Source organism: Phodopus roborovskii, unplaced genomic scaffold, assembly GCF_943737965.1.
Source record: "Phodopus roborovskii unplaced genomic scaffold, PHOROB, whole genome shotgun sequence".
NCBI classification, from domain to species: domain Eukaryota; kingdom Metazoa; phylum Chordata; class Mammalia; order Rodentia; family Cricetidae; genus Phodopus; species Phodopus roborovskii.
In genome coordinates, this window is record NW_026126461.1 from 1,708,372 (window position 1) to 1,734,472 (window position 26,101).

General features: G+C 44.3%; 1 protein-coding gene and 1 non-coding gene across 5 annotated transcripts in view; both read left to right on the forward strand.

Moving 5' to 3' along the window:
- The first annotated feature begins 5,421 nt into the window (after positions 1-5,421).
- Positions 5,422-26,101, forward strand: part of Atg16l1 (autophagy related 16 like 1) — a 31,756-nt gene continuing 11,076 nt past the window's right edge. Inside the window, exons 1-11 of one of the 4 annotated variants that reach the window (XM_051190736.1) lie at positions 5,422-5,669; positions 9,611-9,704; positions 14,767-14,872; positions 15,496-15,569; positions 16,255-16,506; positions 18,779-18,844; positions 20,905-20,991; positions 21,600-21,656; positions 21,868-21,915; positions 22,543-22,645; positions 25,264-25,369. In XM_051190736.1, coding sequence (XP_051046693.1) covers positions 5,555-5,669; positions 9,611-9,704; positions 14,767-14,872; positions 15,496-15,569; positions 16,255-16,506; positions 18,779-18,844; positions 20,905-20,991; positions 21,600-21,656; positions 21,868-21,915; positions 22,543-22,645; positions 25,264-25,369 — 1,108 coding nt within the window. In that variant the 5' untranslated portion in view covers positions 5,422-5,554. The remainder of the gene's footprint in view (positions 5,670-9,610; positions 9,705-14,766; positions 14,873-15,495; positions 15,570-16,254; positions 16,507-18,778; positions 18,845-20,904; positions 20,992-21,599; positions 21,657-21,867; positions 21,916-22,542; positions 22,646-25,263; positions 25,370-26,101) is intronic. The other 3 variants (XM_051190737.1, XM_051190739.1, XM_051190738.1) reach the window with 3 other exon arrangements.
- Positions 23,869-24,138, forward strand: LOC127226808 (small Cajal body-specific RNA 6). Its single transcript, XR_007834934.1, has one exon. It is a non-coding gene; the product is annotated as a small Cajal body-specific RNA 6 (non-coding RNA).

Below are 26,101 nucleotides of genomic sequence, written 5' to 3' on the forward strand. Positions count from 1 at the left end.
TCTGCTGCTGCTGCTGCACTTCCTGGCTCTGCCACATGAGAGTGCGGTGTTGGTGAGGCGCCCTGCTATAAATATCTCATGACTCACTGAACAATCCATTTTGAAATGCTGTCCCTTCATTTTCTGTTTAGGAAGAAAAGAAAAAATAGCTTCAACATATGGCAATAACAGTATTTTCTAATATTCTAAGTTATTCTCATCCTTCTAACTACTAGTTTACAATTTAAAAAAAAAATCAGTATCTCACCAGCAAATACTATCATGTATCTCATGTGATCTCAGCTCCAGAAACTTCTGAGTTTTGGACAAGGCTGACTGCTCACACGAAGAGCATCAGATCAACCCTTGCAAGTGGAAAGGACTGATTTAGTGTCTGTTTAGGCCTGGGCTTGCTTGCTGTAATAGTGGTAGGTGACAAAGAACACCTCAACATAATCCAGATGGACCATGCATGTAGCCAGGAAGGCAGAGGCTGTTTGCAAAGGAAGGAGAGCTGGGCAGCTCAAGGAGAAAGTGTGCTCTGCAAGTCCCTTCCGGGAACTCACAACCCCCTCCAAAGACACCCTCAAGGAAGACTGGTCCATCTTCTTGCCATGCTGGTTGTTAGGCAGGGGCACCTGTTCATTCCTTTCCTGTGAATGAAGACTGGAGTTCAAAGATCAAACTCTGTTAGGGGAGCCATTGATCTGCCACCATGGCGATGGCAGGACTGCGTAACAAAAATAATAGGACCACAAGCAAAGGGGAAGGGAACAGCAAGTTGTAGATGGAAAAAGATGCCAAGGGCAAAATACTCTTGATTATTCGGTATCCAGGCTACAGGGATTCCTGAGGGCTGGCCATATCCCTGCTTTACAGCACCCTGAATCCAGGTGGTTGTCACTCATTCACACTGCACATCTGTCTACCACTGGCAATGAGAAGCACTTACATTAACTCAACCCAAAACAACCAACAGAGAACTTCTTACGGTTAAGCTGAGATTTGACATCAGTCTTCCTGGCTATCTCTGAGCCATAGCTCTCACTTACCATGCACTTCTTTATGTCTGACTCTGTCTATAAAAATATGACATATTAACAGTTACTCAGACCACAATGTTGTGATAAAAAAATAAGTTTATTCTTAGAAAAGAGTGCCTGATGTGCAAAATCACCCAACAAAATTAACCATTATTCACAGTAGGAAAAAGCAAGAGTGATTAAGAGAAGTACTTATAATTTCCTTAAATATCAAAGAAATTGGGATTTCCCTACCCTGCTAAGAATCACGGAAGTGCCATGTGGAGGGGGCTGGGAAGATGACTCACTGGTTAAAAGCACTTGCTGCTCTTGCAAAGGACTGGGTTCAGTTCTCAACATACACACACACACACACACACACACACACACACACACACACACACACACACACACAGGCTCACAACTACCTGTAACTTCTACCCTAGGAGAGCCAATGCTGTCTTCTGACCTCCAAGGGCACCAGGCACTCACATAGTGCACATATACATGGCAGGCAAACCACTCATACAGTATGGAAGAGAAATTGCAGGGCACCATCTATGCAGCTGTGAGGAAGTCATCCTTATGGGGGAATTCCTGGAAGTCATTGTTTTTGGTAATATAGCTGTTTTAGAATCATCTTCATTTCTGTGACTCCTCACCCATGTTCTGTAATCAAGCCCAATAAAACTCACTGGTTCACTGAGTTGGGTCTTGGTGGAATTATCACTGTGGTCTGTCATTGGTAATCTATCTGGGTAGTAGCTGCATGTTCGTGTCTGCCTAAGAAAAGTCAACCCAACGTAGGCTTAGGGTGAGAATCTCCTGGAAGGTCTTAACAGTAGAAATGACACCACTGAAAATCCATTATGTAAAAGCAGGCAGTGTTTTATCTCCGTGAAAGCAGACTTCCCACAAAGTGCCCTGGTAGTGATGCTCCTTCCACTCTTGGGAGCAAATCTGTGCTGATTCTTATGTTGCGACAAGAGCTGAGAGATATTTCATGTTCTGCTTACATCCATTACAGGGATGGGAACCTATTTCACACATGCTGCTTCCCATCAAAGCATACAGAATCCTATAGACACTCATTATTTACCAGAACAGAGAAAAATGTCTTCAGATCTGTTATTAACCACTGCAAGAGCCTAACAGCCTCATTTTCTGCTGATTTCTGTTACTAATCTCTGCTTCATTTGTTTCCTTTAGAGCCTGTAAATGCACCAAGGCATCCCCATTACTGCCTCCTGGCTAACTGCTAGATGCCCTCTTACTGGCTAATTTGCAGATGAATTACAGAGGAGTGGACCCAATAGTCTGCAGAGGGAGGGAGCACAGTAATGGAAGGATGGCTCAGGGTGGTTCAGGGTGTGCTACCCAGAGCTATGATTAGGAAAGAGGATGGAGTAAAGTGTATCCCACTTTGTTTAGTAATTATCAATCATTCAAGTATCTATAGTGTCTGAGGAGTTAGGAATACTTTTAAACAAATAAGATCTATGCCATATACTGCTTTTACTATGAGCAATTGACAATGAACCTATAATAATTTGGACAATCTCAGGGTTGGAAAACCATCTCTAACTTTACACTATTATTAGTAATGCTCTGACAAACATTTTTGCATATGGTCATGCATCACAATATTATTGGACATAACTCCAAGTGATGCTGGCTGGACAAATTAGTAAAACTATCAACACTATTTTAATTATATGCCTGTCAGAAAAGTGTCATGGTCCTTTGCAGTTGATGCCACCATTACAGTTGGAGATATTCCTGGTGACTTTCAGGACCTGTTTCTTCATTTCATTCCCTGTAGGAGAAAATCACTTCCATCTCTGATTTCTGTGGGTCCTTTTGAATGCCTCCAGAGTGACTGACTGCTAATGGAGTGTCCTTACTACAGTTCTAGAAACTGACTCTCCTCTTCTGCTCCTTGCTTGTTCTTTTCCAAGGATTTCCTGTCTATGAAGGATTTTTTTTTTTTTGAGACAGGGTTTCTCGGTGGCTTTGGAGGCTGTCCTGGAACTAGCTCTTGTAGACCAGGCTGGTCTATAAGTCACAGAGATCTGCCTTCCTTTGCCTCCCAAATGCTGGGATTAAAGGCATATGCCACCACCATCCAGCTATTAAGGATCTTATTAGAAGATTCTCTGACATTTCTTCCCCCCTTCTGTGACCTCCTACTTTGTGTGATTCCATTATTTTTTTAAATTGCATTTATTTACTTATTTATGTACACATGTGTTTGTGGTGTGGTGTGCAGGCGCATGCATGCGCATGTGCATGGGTGCCCCTGTGTATGTATGGTAAGAAGATAATTGGAAGGAAGTAATTGACTCCTGCCAATTATCTCCTACTGTGTGGGTCCTGGGAGTTGAGCTCAGGTCATCAAGCTTGGCAACAGTTGCCCTTACCTACTGAGCCATTTTACTGGTCTGGCAACTTTACTGATATGTTAAAGGCAATGCATTCACTAGTCTATTGAAGGCAATGACATTCTGACAATTATATTTTGACCCAGGTTTTCTGTTCCTTTGAGCTTGTCAACCAAAGCCATCTTTTCAAGGATCTGGGCATCAGTTTCTCCCATCTAAATTCTACCAATATTAGATTGCCTTCCGAGGCTTCTAGGAGTCTAATGATGGACACAAACTCTGATTTATGCTTCACATTTCTTTTAATTAGCTCTTATTAGCTCCAGTGTTGTTGGTGGTGTTTCTAAGGTCAGTGGTTCTAGACACAGGGACACATGACTGCATATAGTTTCCGCTACTCCAGAAGTAGATAAATAATTTTGTGTAGAAGGCAACTTGAGGGGAGACTCTGGGAGAAGGGGGTCCTAAAAGACAGCTTAATCCTTATATAATTCTTTGCAGCTTGAGAAACTATCTTGAAACCATGGCCCAACTTTCATACCAATTTTCTTTGTTTTCCAAGACAGGGTTTCTCTGTGTAGCCCTGGCTGTCCTGGAACTTGCTCTGTAGACCAGGCTGGCCTTGAACTTACAGAGATCCACCTGCCTTCTGCCTCCCAAATGTTGAGATTAAAGGCGTGTGAAACCGCCTGGCTAAATTTCAATTTTTTTATCAGAGAGCCAAGAAATCTTTCTGGGAGCTTGAAGTCTCAAAGGATCTAGATATGAAACAACTATCTTAGATTTTTTGGTTTTGGTTTTTTGAGACAGGGTCTATGTAGCCTTGGCTATCCTGGAACTCGCCATGTAGACCATGCTGGCCTTAAAGTCAGGGAAATCCACCTTCCTCTGCCTTCTGAATGAGCCATCAAGCCTGGCCTTTAGTTTGTTTGCTAATCAAGAAAACATTGCAAGGGCCAATTTTATAGAGACATTTTCTTAGTGGAGCTTGCCACTTTCCAGACTGTGTCAGGTTAAAAGAAAACACAAACCCAGCGCAGCTCAAGAGAGCTACAGCAGCAGTTAGGTAGCTGTGTGTCCTGATAAACAGAATTCCTCTAGCTAATCAAAAACTAAGGCGCGCGTGCGTGCGTGTGTGTGTGTGTGTGTGTGTGTGTGTGTGTGTGTGTTCACAAAGGTTCTGCATTCCTCCAGCTAAATACCCTGTGGGCTTTTCTGGAAAAATCAGAATACCCTAAAAGAGTAAACTAGTCCACCATGACTTGGGAGAGGAAAAGCGACACCATACTCCATGAATTATGCTACCCATCGCCTTTTCATAAAAACGTCAATAAAACCCCCAACAGAGACAACTTTGCAACAGCCTGCTCCTCTCTTTGCTAGACTTCTGCTTCTGTGTATGTCAACTGATTTATTTCCTTTGACGGTATAGGAATTTTGAGCTCACGGGTTTGAGAGTAGCCTAGAAAAGACACACACATGCGCACACACATGTGTAAAGTCAGTTGCCTGCCTCATGTTACAGCAGCTAGACTGGGTAGACCTTGGAGGGCCATGGTTGTCTATTTAAAGATAGACTTGCCATGCAGCTGAGCCAGAAATTAATTTATATAGCTTTTCACAATCCTGTTAAGTCCCATTACTGTTTCTATTTTCAGACTAGGCAACTCAATGCTTATGGAGGCTGTCACTCAACATTCAGCTACTAGGAGAGGAGTGGTTCCCACTTTCAAGCTGAAATGAGGAAAAAGGAGGTGGACCAAGAAAGAAAACATTACAAAAATATAAAAGTAGCAAGAAAACAGACATTGGAGGACCAAACAGCCCCTTTCCCGTCTGCTTCCGCGCATCCAGGGCGCCCCACAGTGGCAGTTTCTCGTCACCGACGCTTCCGGCGTCATAGTTGCGTCATTTGAGAGCGTCCCGCGATGTCTCCGGCCGCGAGTTTGCGCTCACCCTACGACGTTCAGTGACGAGGCGGGCCTTCCGGCCTTCTCCAAAATCATTTCCTGCAAGGACCGGAAACCATCCCGGGTAGCCTCAGGAGTCCCCTGTAAGTGGAGGTGAGGTTCCGGCGGCCGGCCCCCTGCGCCCGCCGCTCGCTCGCTGCAGCCTGCACTTCCCAGTGGCGGCACGGATCGGCGGCCTTGCGGCGCCGGGGCAGCGTTCGGCATGTCGTCGGGCCTCCGCGCCGCTGACCTTCCCCGCTGGAAGCGCCACATCGCGGAGGAACTGAGGCGCCGGGACCGGCTGCAGAGGCAGGCGTTCGAGGAGATCATCCTGCAGTGTGAGCCGCGCACGCGGGCCCGGGGCGGGGAGTGGAGCGGCGAGGCAGCGGGAACCCCAGGCGAGCCCCGGCTCCGCCCGCGCGCATGGCGTCGGCGGGGACCTTGGGCCCCGCGCGCCCCAAGCCCTTTCAGCGCTTTCCTTCCTTCCTTCGGCTTAAACCTTGTGTGGGATCGTGGAGGTTCCACTTCCACTTTCCTTCTACAGGCATCCTTTGTGGTTGTGAATCTCGACAATCTACTCGGTGCTGGTGCGCTTAGGTAGCCGGGCTCCACAAACATCCTGTTTAGGGTATCAAGTTCGAGACAGACATTAAGCAGTAACTGGAGAGATTAACGTTGTCTTCGGAGTACTGTGGAACGAATGGCCTTTGATTTCTCAGGCTTCTCCATATGTTCCATTTGCTTATTTATTTTACACATTTTGAGTCTTACTGATTTGTCTGTTGGGTCATAGTCCATTATTGAAAGCCTTAGGCGAGAAGTGGTTTTCTTCGCCGCTCTTTACGACTTTTAAGAATCAAAAGTATCTTGTGTTGCTGAGGCAGCTATCAGGAGCATTTTCCTGCTTCGTGTTCCCTATGTTTGCCATTTGAGGGAAGAAATTGTCACTCCGGTCCTAAGGTCCCATCTGCTTCCAGAGTTAACCTGGGCAAAGTCTTCCTAAGTAATGGTTCTGATTTGCACACACGTTTGAGCACTTTGCTAAACAATGGCATGTATTATTTCATCTTAAATTCTACAAAGCACCAAGTCCAACGGTGATGAAGTGTGGATTAATGGTGGGGCTGGGATTCAGTCTTAGTTTTAATACACCTGCATTTGCTCTTGTTGGGTCAACCAAGAAGTGGCCCTTGCTTTCACTGCACTTAGCTGCTTTAAAAGGAGAGAAGAAAGAGGGGCTGTGTCTCTGCAGTGTTAATCTCTTGTATTCTGGGAGAGCAAAGGCTATTTCTGTAGTTTAGGAAGTCTCTGCTTCCTCAAAATGTGATTGATTCCCTTAGACATTTGATGGGTTCAGTTCTTGCTTCTTTAGAAGATAATGTACTTCAAGTGTGGAGAGATGCCTCAGGGTTGAGAGCACTGGCTGTTCTTCTAAAGGACTTGGGCTCAAGCCCCTGCTCTCTCAACTGTTTGTAAACCCAGTCCCAGGGGATGCAATGCCTTCCGTGGGCACCAGACATAAATGTAGTGCACAGATGTATACATGCAGGCAAAACACTTATACACAAAGTTTTACCAACCTTTTTCACTTCTCTAGCTTGATGCATCTTTAAAATGGGGGAGAAGGTTTGCCCTGCCTGCTTCATAAACAGTATAGGGCTTTAAAAGCTATCTGTGCGATTAAGTGTAATTGTCAGGTGCAAATAATCTCAAGACGCAAATTGAATAACTTTTTTTAAATTTCAAAACTGGTAGGTAGGAGAGGGTAGAAGTGTCTGAACAATCAGATTTGGGTTGTGAGCCTAGCTTTTAATGGCTGAACCATCTCTGCAGCCCAAGAAGGGCAGTATTTTTAAATAATGAAGATTCCAAGCTGAGATGAATTCCAGGTCCTTAAATATGCTGTCTGATTGGAGCAGGGGAAGCTGGGATATCCAACAACAAACATGAAGAAAAGAAATTTCTTATATTTATAGACTTGGAGCATGGGATCTCTGAGCTTGCTAGGTTAGTGAATAGAATATTTTTATATACTTGCTAGGCAGTAAGTAGAATACAAAGCTGTAATTTGGGAAGCTAATCCTGTTGTCCCACCCTACCTTGGGCTGTTATATTCCCATGTTTTGTCAGTTTGGGGAAAGTATGGGGTCTGATCCTACCGAAAGAAAGTTAAGTAATGGCTGCTGGGGGCCAAGGGAAATGAGAGCAATATGGGAGACTTGGAGCAGGTTGCACGGACAGCCTTTGCTTGCTTAACTCTTTCTTTATAGGCCCGGTATTTGCATTTCTTTTCCAGCTTGACTATGGCCTAGTTCATTCTAGCCTTCTCAAGCCTGTCACTTCTGACCGTCCACCTTTGTTTCCTGTGTAGCCTCTGTCTGAGCCAGAAGAGAACATGAAAAGGTGCCTTGGATAGGGTTAGGCCTAACCTTCTTAGCCTTCTCTTTAGAAGAAAAGAACCTTGATGAAGGAGCCCTCTTGAATAAATGCCTTGTGTCCTTTAAGAGACCTACCTATTGTTGTCACAGGGTGTCCATCTGTGGTGAAACTAAATGGCACCAGATTTTAAACCCCCCTTTTTGCCATGCTAGTTAAGGGATCACTTCCTCCTAAAGTTCATCAAATGTAGGAAAAAACGCTTCCTGGACTTCCATTGTCAAGGAAGAAGTGGGACCGCTGTAAGTCTGGCTTTTGTTGTGTTGATTTGTAACTACCCTCCTTCATAGGTCTACAAAGTTGCCTCAGTCAGTTAGGTTGGAACTCTTAGATTTTTGAGACTGGGATTCTTTTTAACCCAGACTGGCCTCCAACTGAGATCCTCCTTAAGCCTACAGAGTGCTAAGATTAGAGGCATTTCCCCTGATACGTTGAACTGTGTCTTCTGTTTGTCCCCTAGCACAAGACATTTTTTTTTTTTTTTCAAGTTACCAAATGAGAAATTTTCTTGGCAATACTTTGGCCTCACGCTCAGAGACTTAAATGTGTTAACTGGACTAGTTAGTACTCTATACCTCAGTGCATATGGATGAGAAAACTTCCAAAAGAAATGCAGTTGGGGGACATCTACCTTTTTCTTTTTTATTTATTTTTTACATTCCAATCCCAGTCCACCCTCACTCCTCCCAGCCCTCCTCCCATCTGCTCCTTGGAGAGGGCAAGGCCTCCCTAGGAAGTCTACTGAGTCTCCCATCTCATTGAGGCAGGAGGAAAGAGAATCTTGAACTTTATCATCTCACCTCTCAATTGTGTATTTTGCATGGCTCCACATTAATAGACTGGCCATGTCCTTTCTGTTAATTGCTTTTCATTATAGGGCCGTAGGCTTTGATCTTTTGAAGAGGGATTACCCCCATTTCTGCCCCTTCAGAGGCCCCTCAGTCACACCTTATTGGTCTGTGCCTTTTGTCCCTGACTACATCTTTCAAGCCCTGTCTGTTCTTTTGAGTTTCTTTACTATTTACCATTGCATATGGGCAGAAAGAACCTGTTTTATTCCCAAAGTCTTTCTTACAGTGTTTTGAGACAAACCTCCATCCAGTTGCCTGAGCAAGAAGCCTCACAGGGGACTTTGACATCTTTCTAATTCAGACTTTTTTTCATGTAGCTGCCTGTTTTTACAGTCTCTTATTTCATCATTGCCAGTAAGAAGTCTAAATATTTCACCTCACCTTTAATGCCAGCACTCAGGAGGCAGAGGCAGGTGGATCTCTCTTAAGTTTGAAAACCACCTGACCTACAAAGCAAGTTCCAGGACAGCCAGGGCTATATAGGGAAACCCTGTCTCTGGGGGGGGGGGGGAACAAACCAGCAATTAAAGTCTCAATATTTAATTCTTTTTCCTGTGTTGGGCTCTAATCTTTCCAGTCCATTAGACTTTCTGTTTTTTCCAACACCCTGATCTAAAGTCTTTAAATGCATCGATACAGTAAGTTTCTACACCTAGCATTTCATTTTGCTGTGGTACATGGTAATTTGTTCCTATTCCTGAGGTGGAAAACAATAACCTTGGAAGTAAAATGCAATTTTAGTTGTCTTTAGGGGTCATTCTTACGGTGTGTGTCCATGGTTGTCTATAGTTGACTTCACAAGTTTAGGCCAAGAAGCACCTGAAGAATTGAGTTCTTAGATTGCTGCATGTAACCAAGCCTACCAGCAAGCAAACTTGCTGCAGCCTAATAATGATGACACATGCCTGGGGCATCTAGTACTTTTTTGGTCCCAAGCTTTGTGACTTATATACATGGTGCAATAATAGCTTTTTTCTTTTATATGTATATAGATACCAAGTTGCTGGAAAAGTCAGATCTTCATTCAGTTTTGGCCCAGAAACTACAAGCTGAAAAGCATGACTTACCAAACAGGCACGAGATAAGGTATTTGGAAACAAATTCTATTGTACCTTTTTATTGGAAGCTTGTCTTAATTGTTCTCTCTCATGCTTGCTTGCTTGCTTTTTTTTTTTTTTTTTTTTTTTTTGAGGCAAAGCCCCACACTGTAGCCCAGGCTAGTCTTGAGCTTGTAGCCACCCTTCACCCTTCTTCCACCTCCCAGCTGTTGGTCATAGGGATGCACCAGCATGCCCTGTCCATTGAGCACTTTCTAAAGCAAATGCTTATTTTTCTAACCTAATTTTCCTCAATTTCCTTCAAATAAAAAACTCCTAAAGGCATATAACTAAAGTGGTTGTTCAAAAGTTATGCACACACACATGCCCCCAGAAGCCAGTACGATTTTATCAGGTTGAGAAACTTCTCAAGGCCTGTTCACATGGTACCTGTTATCAATCTCACATCTAGCCCACTGGGTTCTACTTTTTTGAGTAATCAGAAACAAGGGCTAGGTCTAGTGTAGCACACCTGTAATTCCAGCCCTTGGGAGGCAGAGGCAGGCAGGCTAGCAACATAGTGTGACCCAGCCTTTAAAAACAGAAAAAAAGTTGAATGATCAGAACCAACTGGGTTACTGAGTAGTCTTCCAGGGCCTTGGTAAAACAGGTAAAACAGGCAAATAAACACATATTGCTTTTTATTAAAGCACTGGTCTGTTTGATCCTTTTTAGCCTAGTGTTTTTCAGCTTTAGCTTGTGAAATCAAATTAGCAGGTTGCAACTGGTTTTTATTTTTCTCTCAAAAACTAGATTGGAAAAGAAGCAGTGTATGTTCATGTGGGATGCTTGATTGTTTACTGGACCTGAATGAAAAGCCATACTCTAGTGTAGATGGGGTTCAGAGTCTTTCTGCCTCCTTCTAGTGTCTGAGATGTATGCATAATTGGTGGCTGATATGGGGGCCATTATCAAAAATCTATATTCTTTTTGCATGTTGATACCTAGCAATTCTTAAAAAACAAGGTAGCTAACTTGGTTTTAAAAATAAAACCAGAAATGATATGTGTGCCCTACCGTTTACTTCTACCTGTAAAAGCATCTTCCTCGAAGCCTTCTGTCCATCTGGCAAAATGGTGTCCTGGGAAGTGATAGGGTGGGAAAATCCTGGAGAATAGTTGGCTCTGCCCAGCTTACTTTCTGTCTTTTACTTAATCACAATTCAGGGGATCCTGCCTGTGTGACTTGAAGAGGCTTCTTTAGTGTTGAAGGTATTAGTTACAATGATCTGGTTAATTACAGCAAATGTGGTCTTACCTTCCTGTTCATCTAAATTCATTCAATAAAAGATTTGTATTTCTGTCTGGGTAAGCGCTTTGGTTTCTTGAGACAGAGTTTCTCTGTTAGCCCTGGATCTTCTGGAACTCAGGCTGTAGACCAGGCTGGTCTAAAACTCAGAAATCTGCCTGCCTCTGCCTTCTGAAGGCTAGGATGAAAGGTGCTTGACCGCAGCAGGGTTTGTCTGGTAAGCTTTTGGTGTCTGTCCTAATTAGGCTTCTATTTCTAGCATCAAGACCATGATCAAAAGCAACTTGGGGAGGAAAAGGTTTATTTGGTTTATATATCCCAGTCACAGCCCATCATTGAGTGAAACTGGCATAGGTACTTAGGCAGGGCAGGAACCTGGTCGTGGCAGCTGCAGCAGAGGCCACAGAGGATCCCTGCTCCCCGTGGCTCACTCAGCTTGCTTGCTTGTTTTCAAATACCCCAGGACCACCTGCCCAGGGTTGGCACTACACGTGGTAGGCTGGGTCCTCCCACATGAATCATTAACCAAGAAAATGCCCCATAGACTTGCCCACAGGCTACAGTTGCAGTTTGATCTTCTCATATGGTCCTAGTTTGGGTGAAGTCAATGAAAACAGTCAGCACAGTGACTGTAGTCCTGTATCGTCAGCCAGTTGATGTGTTTAGGAGGGTATTCTAACTAAGACAGTGTAATTGTTTTACTGGAAGTCTTCTTTTCCCACAAGCATCCATGACGAGTCTTTCCTCTTGATCTCTTGATTGCCTTATTTCCCTTAATGGTATCCTTTCCACAAAGGGTTCCTTTTTCTCTAGATATCCTTCCCTACCATTTCTACTGTCAGCCAGGCTTTTGGTTCTTTATCCCAGGCTGTGATTCTGTCTATTGATTTACATTTATTTTGCTACCACTTTCATTCCTGAACTATAGCTAGAGTCTCTTTTACTTTAGATTTGTGACTACTGTGTCCAGGCATTGGGGGTGCAAAGGTGAGAGTTAAGAGTCCACTTTGTGAAGACAAACTAAGCCAGAGACGAGCACAAAGGGATGTCTGCTTGGAAGAGTGAGTGTTTTGTTTTTTGAGAAGGAGGACATCGCTGGTCCCAGAGCAGAGAGTTGCCTATCCCTTCTTGCTTTGTGCCTAGCAGTTCTGATGGGTGCTGTGTCCGTCTGTGTGGAAGTCGCCCTCGGCCTGCTGTTCTTGTCTGCATTTAGTCATCCTAGGAAGTCCTCCCTGTTAAAACTTTTTAACCCCTCCCAGCCTTATGTGAGGAATGACTTAATTTTCTTACTGCTTTGATGTCAGGAGCCTTTTTCTTTTGAATGCTGGTTTATACATTAGAAGGAGTATATTTGATGCTTTGCATAATCCATGCTGCCTTGCATTTAGAGAAAGATTTGGTAGAATACTTTATCTAATCACTCAAAGTCATTAAGAATGGCTTTATATAGGGTATTCTGCTTTTTGACTGCTGCTGTCTACTTTTTGGGCTAAGATTAGGGAAGTATCCAGTTGCATAAAGGGGTGAGATGAATGGATGAATACTTATGCTTAGATAATAAAAATCCAAGTATTGGTAGAGGTTTGAATTTCGAGGTGTTACAATGCTGTTCTGGGCTGGGCATTGGTGGGTCACACCTTTAATTCCAGCACTTGGGAAGCAGAGGTAGGTAGATCTCTGAGTTGAGGCCAGCTTGGTCTACAAGAGCTAGTTCTAGGACAGGCTCCAAAGCTACACAGAGAAACTCTGTCTTGAAAAACCAAAAGAAAAAGAAACAATGTTGTTCCAAACAAAACAGGGCTTCTCTGTTTAGCCCTGGCTGTCCTGAAACTCGGTGTATAGAGAGCAGGCTGGCATTGAACTCAGATCCTCCTGCCTCTGCTGGAACTAAAGGTTCTTACCACCACACCCAGCTTACTATACTGCTCTTTGTCACTAACCCTTCCCCCACTGTAGTCCAAATCTTAAAGAGCAGGCTATTCTCTCTCCTTTAAGTGTGGATATTCTAGTCACTATCCAGCCTTCTTCCTTTTTTCCTATCATTTTTTCCAGTTCAGAGTCATGTGCTAATAAGCACATCTGTAGCTCTTGCCAAGACCCTTCCCTTGAACCATAAATCTTCAGTTTTGCAAGATGTCAGAAATGAAACTGTTTATTAATCCAGTACAAATGCTGGCCAAAAAATAAAGCCAGAACCTGGGACACTGGGCCTTCTGATACTGGGAGCGGGGCTAGGTGGTCCTTGGTAAAAGTGTGTAGTCACCACACCTGATCAGAGCTATTGGCGGTTCAGTCTGTTTCCCCTTGAGCTTTGGGACTGGTAGGAAGTTCTTGGGGAAAAAGGGTTACTTTTGGATCTGTTTGGGTTTGAGTCCACAGATTTTCTCTGAACAGAGTTTGGTGGCCCTGGCAATCTTTTCTGATAGGATTTAAGTCTGGATTTCCACATAGTTTGTTTTGCCCACAGCTGTTAACTGATTAACTTCCTTGATGTCTGCCCCTCTTCCCTTCTGCCTCTCACTGTTTTTCATCATAGTGTTTCTGAGATAGTATCAAATGTCTGACAAAGTTCCCAAAACAAATTATTGTTGTGGTGGCCTGTACTCCTGTAGCGTCATGCACATCTGTGTGCTGACCTTACCTGTGCGCTTTCAGTGTGGATATCTATAACAGAATGTCCTCACCTAGACCTGTTCCAACCCAGTCTTGCCATGTAATTAATGATGCCTGGCTTGCTGGGTGCCTAGGCCCAAAGCCCTGAGTCATCTTTTACTCCTGTCAGTCTTTTATTGAGCACATCCAAGTACTGTAGGCACCATTCAGAAAGGGCCTAGACTCTCGCCCGTGTTGGCACCCCATGGTCTGAGCTCCTTTGTCTAGAAGGGTTATTCAGTGTCTGCTAACTGGTCTCACTGTTTCTGCTCCTGTCCTAGCTCCTCCTCCCCACCCCAGAATGGTAAGACCCTTCAGCAGTGAGCGAATGCCACCCCACAGTCACAGGGCAGTGGAGGGAAGACACAGCATAATCTTTCTGAGTCTTGGTTCTTGTCCCTCTTCACTGTCTCCCAGGTCTGTAGTATGTATACTCAGAGGGTCCTTTTCCAGGTAGGGGTGAGCACATGGCTGGCCCTTCATTTCTTTCTGGTCACCTTAGAGAAGCCCTGCCTCCTCATGCTGAATAAAATAGAACTTTCCTCCCCTCAAATATCAGTCACTTGAAGTTGGGAGCCTTACTGTAGTTTTTGACCTTACATAAGACAGTTCTGGGTGCGAAAATAAACTGTTCAGCTGAGTCGGTCACAAGGTGGAGGGTATGCTCTGTACCAACGTCCGGGCCAAGATAATAAGAGGCAGCAGACAGCCCGAAAGGCCCTTCCGCTGTAGCATGTAATGTCACACATTGACTGCTTTTTATTGATTGTCAGATGTCTGAGGACAGCTCTGTGCCCCCTCTGCCTTTCTCGTCAGCAGCAGCAGTACCTGGCGCAGGGCTGGAGTGCAGATATTGGGAATGAGGGGTGTGTTGGCTGTTCACCCACACTTAATTGAGAGCCCAGCCTTTGCTCCTGATCTCACTGGTTGCTGTGGTTGTGTTTGGTTTACCATCACCAGTCTCCTGCTTTATACCCATAATGGCTCTAAGATTCACCACTGTTTCAGATGCCGAAATGGTTTGGTAGATTGGCAGGTTTAAATTCTTGAGTTAGTGCCCCATTGCCTAGTGGGAAAGGTCTGGAGTATGATACTTTATTTCACTCTCCTTTTTTGCATGTTGCCTTCGTGTGGCTGGCGGTGCTTTTTAGTCCTGGACACGATGGTTCGCGGAATGATAATCAGCTACAAGAAATGGCCCAGTTGAGGATCAGACACCAGGAAGAGCTGACAGAGCTGCACAAGAAGCGTGGAGAGGTAAAGGAAGCCCTTCTGCTCTTTTCAGGGCCTTCTTGGGAAAGGCAGGGAAGCAGGCACTCTCTAATTTGACATCCCAAACTCTCCATGAGGCAGGGTGGAAGGTGGGGGCATGGGACAGGACACAACAAAGGAAATCCTCAATCAACATGAGGCCCAGAAGTAGGAGGTGAGCCAAAGCCAGACCACTGCTCTAACAGCAGTAAGAGAAATGATAGGCAAGTCTTCAAGAGCAAAAGGTTTACTATGTGGTCCCCTAACGGTCCTTCTCATGCATCAGCATTTGAGTGTGAACCCTCAAATATCAGTCACTGAAGTTGGGTGCTTTACTGTAGTTTCTGACCTTACATAAGACAGTTCTGGATGAGAAAATAAACTGTTCAGCTGAGTCGGTCGCAAGGTGGAGGGTATGCTCTGTACAAACGTCTGGGCCAAGATAGTAAGAGGCAGCAGACAGCCAGAAAGGCCCTTCTGTCTGCCTTGCAGCCATCTCCTTTTTCCTTCTAACTTTACCTAGCCCACGGGCACTTCTTCTTTCTTAAAAATAAAGGAAATAGCAACCCACTGGGTAGCTTGTGGTTAAGATTCAATGGTCTCTTATTTATGAGTGTTCTGTCTCCCAGTTAGCTCAGTTGGTGATTGACCTGAACAACCAAATGCAGCAGAAGGACAGGGAGATGCAGATGAATGAAGCAAAGTAAGTAGACTGTTGCCTGGGGGTCCGACTGTTGGCTTCCACATTAGTTTTGCCACACTACTGTGAGCAGGGCTGGTGGCAAGCAGTATCCACACTGCTCCCAGCAAGAATTGTGTTGCATTGCTTGTGATCTGGGGTTCTTTTCTAAGTGAAGCCCTGTGCTTCTTTTACTGGATAGCTGCCTAAGGAAGTAATGATGGCCATTGCAAGTGAATGTTCTCCAGGCATTCTCAGTTCTCCATGGCCACTGTGTGTGGTCACTGGTGTCTTTCCACTAGAGGTGGGGCCACAGTATCCAAGCGTGTGTCTGTTAGGATGGTGGAAAGTACATTTATGAGCAGCAAGAATTCTGGCAGATGGGAAACAGACTCAGACCATGTGCCTTAAGAGCTGTGGAGAGGTCCCTACAAGGCCTTTGCCATTTGGGAAGTGCCTAGAGCTTCCCCTTCTCTTAGGTCCTGTTTCCTGAAAGCTACTGTTACTGGCTATCTGTGGTCAGTAGGAGCTTCATCCTGGGTGTTTGCTAATAGAACTACTCTGAACACCAAGGAGCTAAAAGGGCCAGGTATGGTGGCCAGTGTTCCTGTTGTTGCTTGCTCAAGCCTGCCTAGATGGTACTTGGGCCAGGTGCTCTGGCTGTGATACAGGGCTCTGATGAGGGAAAGCTCTCAAATTGTATTTTCAGAATTGCAGAGTGTTTACAGACCATCTCTAACCTGGAGACAGAGTGCCTGGACCTGCGCACCAAACTGCAGGACCTGGAGCTAGCCAACCAGACTCTGAAGGATGAGTATGATGCCCTGCAGATTACTTTTACTGCGCTAGAGGAGAAACTGAGGAAAACTACTGAGGAGAACCAGGAGCTGGTCACCAGGTGGATGGCTGAGAAGGCCCAGGAAGCCAATCGTCTCAATGCCGAAAATGAGAAGGACTCCAGGTGGGATGTTTAGCTGCAGTTTGTGTTGTCGAGAATTGTGGAGCAGAACCTAGTTCTTTGCAAAGAAAAACATGCCAGGCAGTTGTCAATGTGGTGGTGATGGAGGAGACGTGAACCAGATAGAAAACACTGACCAAATTAGAAGTGCAGGAGACAGAGAAGTTTGCATTTGCAGGGACACTTGCAGCTGAGCAGGGGAATGCACTTTTTGGACACACTGTTGAAGTGGCCCACCCTTGCTTCATGTCTCCCTACTATCTCCCAGTGTCATGAAGCTGTTCAGACACAAAAAAAAATTCTGATTCTGCTAGTATATAAGAAGACTATAGTTTAATCTCAGGAATATAAAAGTGAGATTCTGAAACCAAATTTATTGCTAATATCTTTTAATACAGTGAAGTCTGGGTAGGGTTTCTGCTAGGAGTTAAAAGTGGGTCACTGGAGTGCCAGTGATAGCACCTTGAATAAGGAATTCATTAACCATCCAGTTAATATTGTCCCACCAAGTCATCTTGATTAAACCCCATAAATCCAGAACAGCAAAGCTTTGGAAAAGAACGTCTGTCTGACCAGTGTCCTCCCAACCTTCCTATTAGGAACTTTCATCTGTGTCAAGACATGAAGTTAATTTAGAATGCACATGAGTACACACATAGGTGCTGATGGTGTATTCATGGTCAAGGTCCACTGTTACCACACATAATGTCATTCAGACAACAAGACTGTACTTTAAAACATCTGGAAAATCTGTCTGTGGCTCAGTCTGAAAAGAATTTTAGTTAGTCTACAGTGGTGTTAGAAATGAGTCCTAAGGACTAATAGTGTGTACACTGCCATGTTTTGTGCTCACATTAGTGGAAAAGTATAATTTTAAAGGTCAAGTTAGGAAACAATGAATGCTGATCATTTTCCTAAATAGAAATATGAGAGAACTTTGCAGTCAGAAAATCAATTATAATAAACAAGGAACGATGGTAAATTGTTAGATTTCTTAATATCAGAGAACAGTAAATTAAATGTGCATTTATTTCAGTACTTTGTGTTCTTGGGTATGTGCCCACACAAGGTAGGGAAGGGAAAGTATGTAACCGCAGTGCACATGCGGGAGTTGGAGGACACCTTTGTAGAGTCAGTTCTCCCCTTTATGTGGATTCCAGGAAGTCAAATTCTGATCCTTAGACTTTGCACATCAATCGCTTTTATCCACTGGAGCAGAGATGCTCTTTCAAACTAAGTGTTCTTAATGCAGTCATTAGGAAGAGATGGGTATGACAAGCAGCAGTGGGTGTGGTAATAAAGATAGAAATGTTTGTTAGGCTAGTATGTTCTGGAAGCACAGGGCACCATCAGTAGGAGGACTGCTTTAGACTAGCAGGAATCTGACTGGACCTTGTCCCAGGGAGGTAAGAAAACTTGTTCACAAATGGTTGGTAAAGGTGGCATGTTATTCATAGTGGGAAAAAAAATTACATCCTTACATTAAGATGTGACATAAGCACACAGACAGTGGATATTTTTTTTAGGAGTGGGGGTGTTCAAGACAGGATTTCTCTGTGTAGCTTTGTAAACCAGGCTGCCTTCGAACTCACAAAAATCCACCTGCCTCTGCCTCCCCTGTCTTTTATTTTTGTGGCTGGGTTAGTAGATAGTTTACTACAGGAAGCAGTCATAAGCATAACTAGCTCTGGGGTCATGAAATACCTTTATGTCCTAGGCAACCATGGGTCCCTACAGGCCAATTTTCTTTTGTGTGAGAGAGTACACTTGCAAAGACAGGTAGCTCCCACAAGAGATCTGATGCAGGTTGTCAGGCTTGGTGGCACATTATCTTTTCACTGGCCCTGGAACCTTCGTATAGTGGGATTCTCATCAGTGTTTGGTTATCTTTGACCATACTAGCTGCTAGTCGAAATACATTCTTTTGTGTGCTTGAGGGCACACAGCTCAAGGGGGCTGTTAGGTGTTCTGCTCTGTGACTTTGCATTATTCCTTTGAAATGGACTTGCTCACTGAACCTGAAGTTAGGCTGGCACTGTCTACACTCCCATTGGGGTTACAGGCATGCAGCCATGTTGGGCCTTTGAAAGTAGGTGCTAGGACCTGAACGCGGGTCCTCGTGCCTTTGGCAGGGAACACTCTTACCCACTGAGCCATCTTTCCGGTTCTGCACTGAATATTCAAATATGCTTTCAGAACTAGAAGTGTTAAGAGTGAAACTTTAAGCAGGCATAAATGTATGTTTTGGTTTGTTTGTTTTTATTTTTGCAAACAGGAGGCGTCAAGCACGGCTACAGAAGGAGCTTGCAGAGGCAGCAAAGGAACCTCTGCCTGTTGAACAGTAAGTACAGACAAGTCAGTTTAAACTATACTCTTAATGGTTTGCTTTATTTCTTTAAAAGTTTAAAAAGTTTTATTTTATTCCAGGGAGGTACTAGGGATTGGAGCTCCAGCCCAAAGTTAAAAAATTAAAGACAAAGAACGAACACGTTATTCTGCCACCACTGGAAAAATAGGATGTGTACAGCCACTTTTGTTATTTTTACACTGTGCATCCCATTGCACTTAGGAATAATGTACTGAAAATGACCTTTGTCCATATTTCAGATCAGTTACTTGGGATGAACTTTTGAAAATAGTATTGTGTTGATTTAAGACTTTCAGATATATCACCAAATTACTTTCCAAGAAGTTTTTCTTGTTGACAGCGACCAGCTGATTCTGACTAACTCCTGAGCACAGAGCCACCTTACTGGTTCCTGTAGACAATTGGATCGCTGTCTCCTACTATCTTGGTCTGTGACCTTAGTGGAAGTTTTCCCAGTTTTTGAGACATAAGTGAGGTCAGAGATCTCTTTGCAAAAAGAACTAAAATCAAACCAGCCCTCCCTGGTCCACCTACTAATGAAGGTAAAGCACCTGGTATTAGAAGTCCTGCGTTAAGTGGTGGGCATTTCAGTAACAGTCCTCTGTGCTCTGAGATATGTTAGCTTCATAATTATGACCTGCTGTTACTTTCATTTGTACTGACTCCTGAGGCTGAGAGATGCTCGGCAATTTGAAGCACTGGCTGCTCTTGCAGAGGACCTGGTTCAGTTCCCAGCACCCACACAGTGGCTCACAGCCAACTGTACCTCCAGTTCAGGGGATCAAGTACCCACTGGCCTCCCCAGTACCCAGCATGATACATACATACATTCAGGCCAAACACTCACGCATGAGTACATTTTTCAAGTGGAGAGGAATAGTTTAAATTCAAGCCCATACATCTTTCCTTAGAGGAAAGGAGAATTCTCGGGCTAAGCCCTTGCTGTAGGAAAGAATATGAATGCCTTTGTCTCCTGGCCTCAATGTATTTTTTTTTTTTTTTTTCAAGCCCACAAAATAAATAAGTAGGTGGTCTAAGAGTTTGTGCCTTTAAAAAGAGAAATTGTCATGTGTCTGCCACCTGTTTGCCAGTGTAACCAGGTGACATGAGATTAAGAAAGATCCAGCATCCTGCCCAGGATCCCGCATGAAAGGCTTGTGCTGAAATCAAACTTTGGAGAGCTTGCCATAGAGGTTTTCCCAGTCTGCCTGCTCCTCAGGAATATAACAATCTGGATGCAGAGGAAAGACCTGGTATTTTCTGGGGTGTGGGCGTATATATACTACCAGGTACTTGAGAGCCATGAGACTGTCCCAGAGCATCACTGTAGGCTCAGTTCATGTTATTCCTCTTGTCATCTTTCTCCTGTGACTCTCTTCAACTCTAGATCTGAGAAGGCCAGCCAAGAAGGAAATCAGACATAGCCTTGTTCTCTTTATCCTCTTTATACTCCAGCCAAGAGTGTAAGACGGTTACATGTGACCCCAGAGTAAATAAATTTACTTAGTTATGGTTTGATTTGCTTGGTGTAACAGGTTCTTTAGTGAATATGCTTGTAATCTAGACAATCAGGGGAAGAAAAAAATCTTGCTTTTGAATTCTTCAGAATCCAAATAGTAAATGATAAACTCTTAATTTTTTTTAAGGTATTTTTTTTTCCAGTGATCATTAATACCAAATAATCACTTGCCTTCCCCAAAATCACTTGACCTGTAAGAGTCAGAAAGAGGAATACCAGAAGTGCCTGGCATCCACTGGCATAAACAACAAAAGAGCGTTTTCTGAAACCAGATGGTATCACAGGAAGTGTGCGGACCCTCGGCCTTTAGAAGCACATGCGTTTAAGTTTTGCTTTTGGAAAGTTATTTTTTGGTTGGCATTACTGGTTTTGGATAGGTAAAGTTTATGTTGCTCAAACGTGATGTGTTCCCCTTTCTCCTTCACCATCACCTTGCAGCCAGTGTTAAAGGGTCCATCTCTTTAAACAGAGCTCCTATTCAGGAAAATGACAGATCACGTCTATTTCTTTTCAGGGATGATGACATTGAAGTCATTGTGGATGAGACTTCAGATCACACTGAAGAGACCTCTCCTGTGCGAGCCATCAGCAGAGCAGCTACGTGAGTGGACCGGCTGGGTGGGGAAAAGGCCAGCTGTAACATCGGTGTGACTGCCCATTTGTGGACATGCCAGGAGAACCTAGTCAGATGTACCTAGACTCCCCTAGTCTCTTCCACCCCACAGAGAGGAGAGTGGGAGGGAGGCAGAGCACAGGTGGCCAGGCATTCTAACACAAACAGACGCAACGCCTCCTGAAAGATGGGTGAACTGGTAAGCTTTATTATGCACCATGAGCATTCAGACACTAGGACACAAGGATATATATTGTAGGATTTTTTTTTTGTTTTGTTTTGTTTTGTTTTGTTTTTATTTGTTAAAGTAGGGCTGAAAGAATGGGTAGAAATTTATTAACATCCTGAAGTTCTTGGTGAGTTAGATCCCTTGTCAGGGAATTTCTTAGGGAGCCTTGTTTCTTTTAAGACTGTAGACTGGGCTTTCCCTTCTGCCTTCTTACTACTTCCTGATGGTTCAAACGTTGTGTTGGTTGAGTTGGTCTTGACTGGGATTTGGGACTGGAAACTGTATTCCCAGATACTTGTTTTTAGGGGCTGTTTGATTTGGGGGCAAATGTTTCTAAGGTTTAAACCTATCCTCCCCTCCTCTTTAGTAAGCGACTCTCGCAGCCTGCTGGAGGCCTTCTGGATTCTATCACTAATATCTTTGGGTAGGTTAGAAGACCTTCACCTTTCCTTTTAAAAATGTGTGATTATACCTAAACGTATGTATGTGATGTATTATTTTTAATGTACAGCAGAATCTCAGCAGTGCTAAGGACATGGATGCCTTAATTCAGCTTGTCATTAGCTTCTTTCTCTTTTCTGCAACTTCCTTTCTCTTTATCTTGCTGTGAGCTGATCTATGGCCTTTCCCTTTAGTCTGTCCGAATCTCCCCTTTTGGGACATCATTCTTCTGATGCTGCCAGGTGAAAATATTACCCTCTCTCAGCCCAGCATGTGAGTGTGGGTTGTTGATAATCGTGCTGATCACACTGTGCTGCCCGCAATCATCGATGTCTACACGCTAACCAGGGCGCTTTGCATGCTCCTAGGAATGAATGCTGGAGCCCTTGGGCTGGGCAGTGAGGTTGAGCTCCGTGCAGTCATCATGCTCTTGACGCTCTTCCTCTTAGCATGCATCTGACTCTGCCTTGACCACGATGGTAAAAGCTGAGGCTTGTTGCACTAGGCATGGAAGTCAGCTCAAAACAGTGCTTCAAAGTGCCTGAGGTTCGCCTCTAAGCTGACTAGTGTGTTAAGGTTGAGAAGGAACGTTTCCCCGGAGTTAACTGAGAGGGCAAGCAACTTCTGTTCAGGATTGCGTCAGTGCTGGAATTTGGAGCCCATGAATTAGCAAACAGAAAAGTAAGGTGTGTGCTAACTCCAGTCATTTGAGTGAGATGGTATGAATCCTGAACTTTGAGGGTCTGGAAACATAACAGCTATTAACTAGGCACACTGTTAAAGCAAGGTTGTTCTTGAGGCCTGTGTAACAGTTTGGACACGAATCCTGAACAGTCCTGTATAATGTCTGCCTTTGTGTTGTTCCTTAGGAGACGCTCTGTCTCTTCCATCCCAGTTCCTCAGGACAATGTGGACACTCATCCTGCTTCTGGTAAAGATGTGAGAGTCCCAACTACTGCTTTGTATGTCTTTGTAAGTATGCTCTTTACCCAGACCCCTCTGAGCCTGGGATAGTAGCAGAATCTGGGACTAAAGGGTCCTATGGCCTGTATCTAGGCTTTCCATTGTTGACTATTTAGACATGCTAGCTTTGTGACCTATAGGGAATTAAGGTATGTTGTACTTGGCTTCAGCACACAGAATTTATTAAAGCTATCCTTTGTACCCTGGGGCTGGCTGAGAGGATTGGTGGCTTGAGCTATGGGTTAGGAGAAAACTAGGGATGGCGAGGAGCCAGTGTAATTAGTGTACTTGTTTTTAACCAGTTAGCTGCTGCTTAAGGTGAAATTCCTGATGGAGACTCAGATGCTCAGGTTAAATGGGGAGCCTTGCCGGGCAGTGAAAGCAGACGAGTCTCTGAGTTCAAGGCCAACCTGATGTACAGAACTAATGCCAGGGCAGGCTCCAAAGCTACACAGAAAAACCCTGTCTCAAAAGAAAAAGTAGAGAGCTAGAGAAAAGATTCTGTGGTTAAGAAAAAACAGCTACTCTTCCAGGGGACCTGAGTTTGAATTCTAGCATTCACATAACAGCTTACAGCTGTCTGTAACCTAAAGCTCTAGGGGATCCAATGTTCTTTTCTGGCCCCCATGTCACCAGGCATACACATGGTGCACAAACAAACATGCAGACAAAACACCCATGCATACACACAAAATTAGAGAAGTATAAAGTCCAGCAGGGCGGCTGTTGGTTTCATAAATCAAATTATATCTGGATGACTTCCAGCCACTAAGAGCCTGTTGAGAAGCAGGACACAGCACTGGACAGAAACCGTGGCAGTACCTAGGATTCTACGCTGGGTTCTGGTAGTAACAGTTAGCCTTAGTCCCAGGCGGGGCACACTGCAGAGAATGGCCTAGCCTGGGGAAACGTGGTCTACCTTGCTCAAACCTTTCAGAACAGTGGGGAGGCATAGAGGCATTGTGACTCTGTGCCTGGAGTTAGTTAGGTGGGTGTGGGAAATTGAGAGGGACATGCTGCTCTGGCAGCCTGCTTCAGTTAGTGCCCTAGAAATGGGATGGCCCCTGGATGGTGGCCTTTTCAGTCAGGATATTCAGGAGAGCTTCACTGATAGTCAGGCATTGCCATTCAGTGAGCAGGATGAGCCTTGCTTTGAAGGAGGAGTTGCACTGGGCAAACAGGGCCACACCCACCCCAGTCCTTGAGTTCATATTGGGCAGAGTCCTTCCCGAGGTCAATGATGATTGGTAAAAGGTCTGATCACACTAAATGTCACAGCTCCTTCCTTGCCCTCCACTCCCAGCAGCCCACTTTATTCCTGGCACATTGAAGTCGTGTGTGGGAGCGTGGAGCAGCTGACAATGTAGGATTGTGTCAGTGTGTGTGCCGAGAGGGAATGGTTCACAGCTGACTGCTGTCCAACAGAACCCATCATACAGGAGTCTTGCGGAGTGGCAGGGTGGATGTGACAGTGCATGATCTCAAGTTTTCAATCTGAGACCTCGGGAGCAAAGGAGAGCTGCGTGAGGTGAAGCGGGCAGTCGCATCACCAGAGTGCTCATAAGGTCCCAGTCCTCTGGGGAGATCTAGCTCATTAGCTTTGTCCGTAAGTAGTTGTGTGTCCACTGTCATGTTGAGGGAGAGCACCGTGACACCGCCTCTTATTCTTTCTTCCCCTTCTATGTGGATGTTTTTGCTGTTCTTACTCTGAACATGAATGCTCATCTGTACTAATTGTGGAAACTCCCCTGTGAAAAGTTCAGGCACAGTGGCACGTGCTTTTAATCCTAGCACTCAGCAAGCAGAAGCAGGCCTGGTCCGGAAAGGAATTTCCCTACGAAGAACTTACAATTCTTCCAAAATTAACTCAATTTTCAAGCACAGTTTGGGTCATAAAAATATTTCTGATTTAAAAAGAAAAAGAAAAAAGCCATACTAATGAACATTTGATGAACATGACACTGTTAACACATACTAGTGCCATGTTTCCGGAGTGATTACACAGGCTCACAGTATCAGGACTGGCCAAGAAAACTTTTCTTGGGGCTGCATTCATGGCCTAGTGGGTGAGAACACTTGCTGTAATCTACGAGGACCTGCGTTCATATCCATAGAACCCATTTGAAAAGCTGAATGGCAAAGTTTAGGCAATATACATTAATTTTGACTACTTTTTGTGGGGGTTCATCATTTTATTTCCTTTCTGGCCTTGAACTTCTGGCAGTCTGCCTTTAGGGAGATGGGATTAGAGGTGTGTGTCACCATGCCTGGCTGATTTTGAATACTTTTTTTTTTTTTTAAGTGACTACAAACCAAACATGGTAGCGAACTCCTGTAACACTTAGCTCAGAAGTTTAAGGCAAGATGATCACAACTGTAGTTCAGGTTTGCCTGGACTACACACTGAAATAGTACTATTTAAATGAATGGATTCATGCCACTGTAGCTCTAAGAATTAAATGAAACTAGGATCTTCAGAGGCTGGGTGCAGGGTCTACTCAGTTCATAGTTGGATCCAGCTCTATTTAAGATTTCATGTTTGGCCTAGTGCTAGCCAGTTGGAGTATGTATATGTCTTAGGCTCCTAGGTGATGGTAATGGGTTTGAAACAAGGTACTGTCTTGCAGGATGCACATGATGGTGAAGTCAACGCAGTGCAGTTCAGTCCAGGCTCCCGGTTACTGGCCACTGGAGGCATGGACCGGAGGGTTAAACTTTGGGAAGTATTTGGAGGTAAGAGCCCTTTATATCCTTGGCAGGAAACTCGGACATCTGAGTGACCTTTTGCTTTGTTTTAAATTACATTTTAATTTGTCTAATGTATGAGTAGTAGTCAGGGCTAACTGAGAGCTCATGACTTGAAATTAATTCTCATTGTCTCATGTCTCAATGTCTCATTTTTGAGACAGTCTCACTGTATTTGCAGGCTAGCCTGAAACCCATGAGTCTCCTACTGTGTCTGCTGCAGGACTGAGGTCAAAATCCCATACTCTTAACATTTAACATTGAAGACCTCTAGGCTCTAGAGTGGAGAGAGAGATATGGGCTTCTGCTTTGATGTGTGTTTGAGCCAGAGCAGCTTGTGGAACCTTTTGGTTGTTAGGAAGCATTATGCTGTCTTCCCTGAATTGTGGTTAGCAGGAAAGTGACTCAGATAAACCCCTAGTCTGTCGAAGCCTTGAGAATGTGCTTGTTTTACTCAGACTTATGTTAGAACAGATGGAATGACTGAAGTTGTTCGAAGATAAAGCTCAACCATAAGGAAATAAATCTTGGCAGAGTTGTAGGTGTAGTTTAACAGTAGAGCACTCGCCTACTACTAAGTAACAGCATAGTTTCTTTCTCTGTGGTCAGTAAAACACCTCTGAGGAGATTAGAAGGGTGGGAGAAGGTGAGGGAGGATTATGCCCAGAAAAGAGATAATTCATAATTGACTATCTTAATTGATAGACTTATGAGCACAAC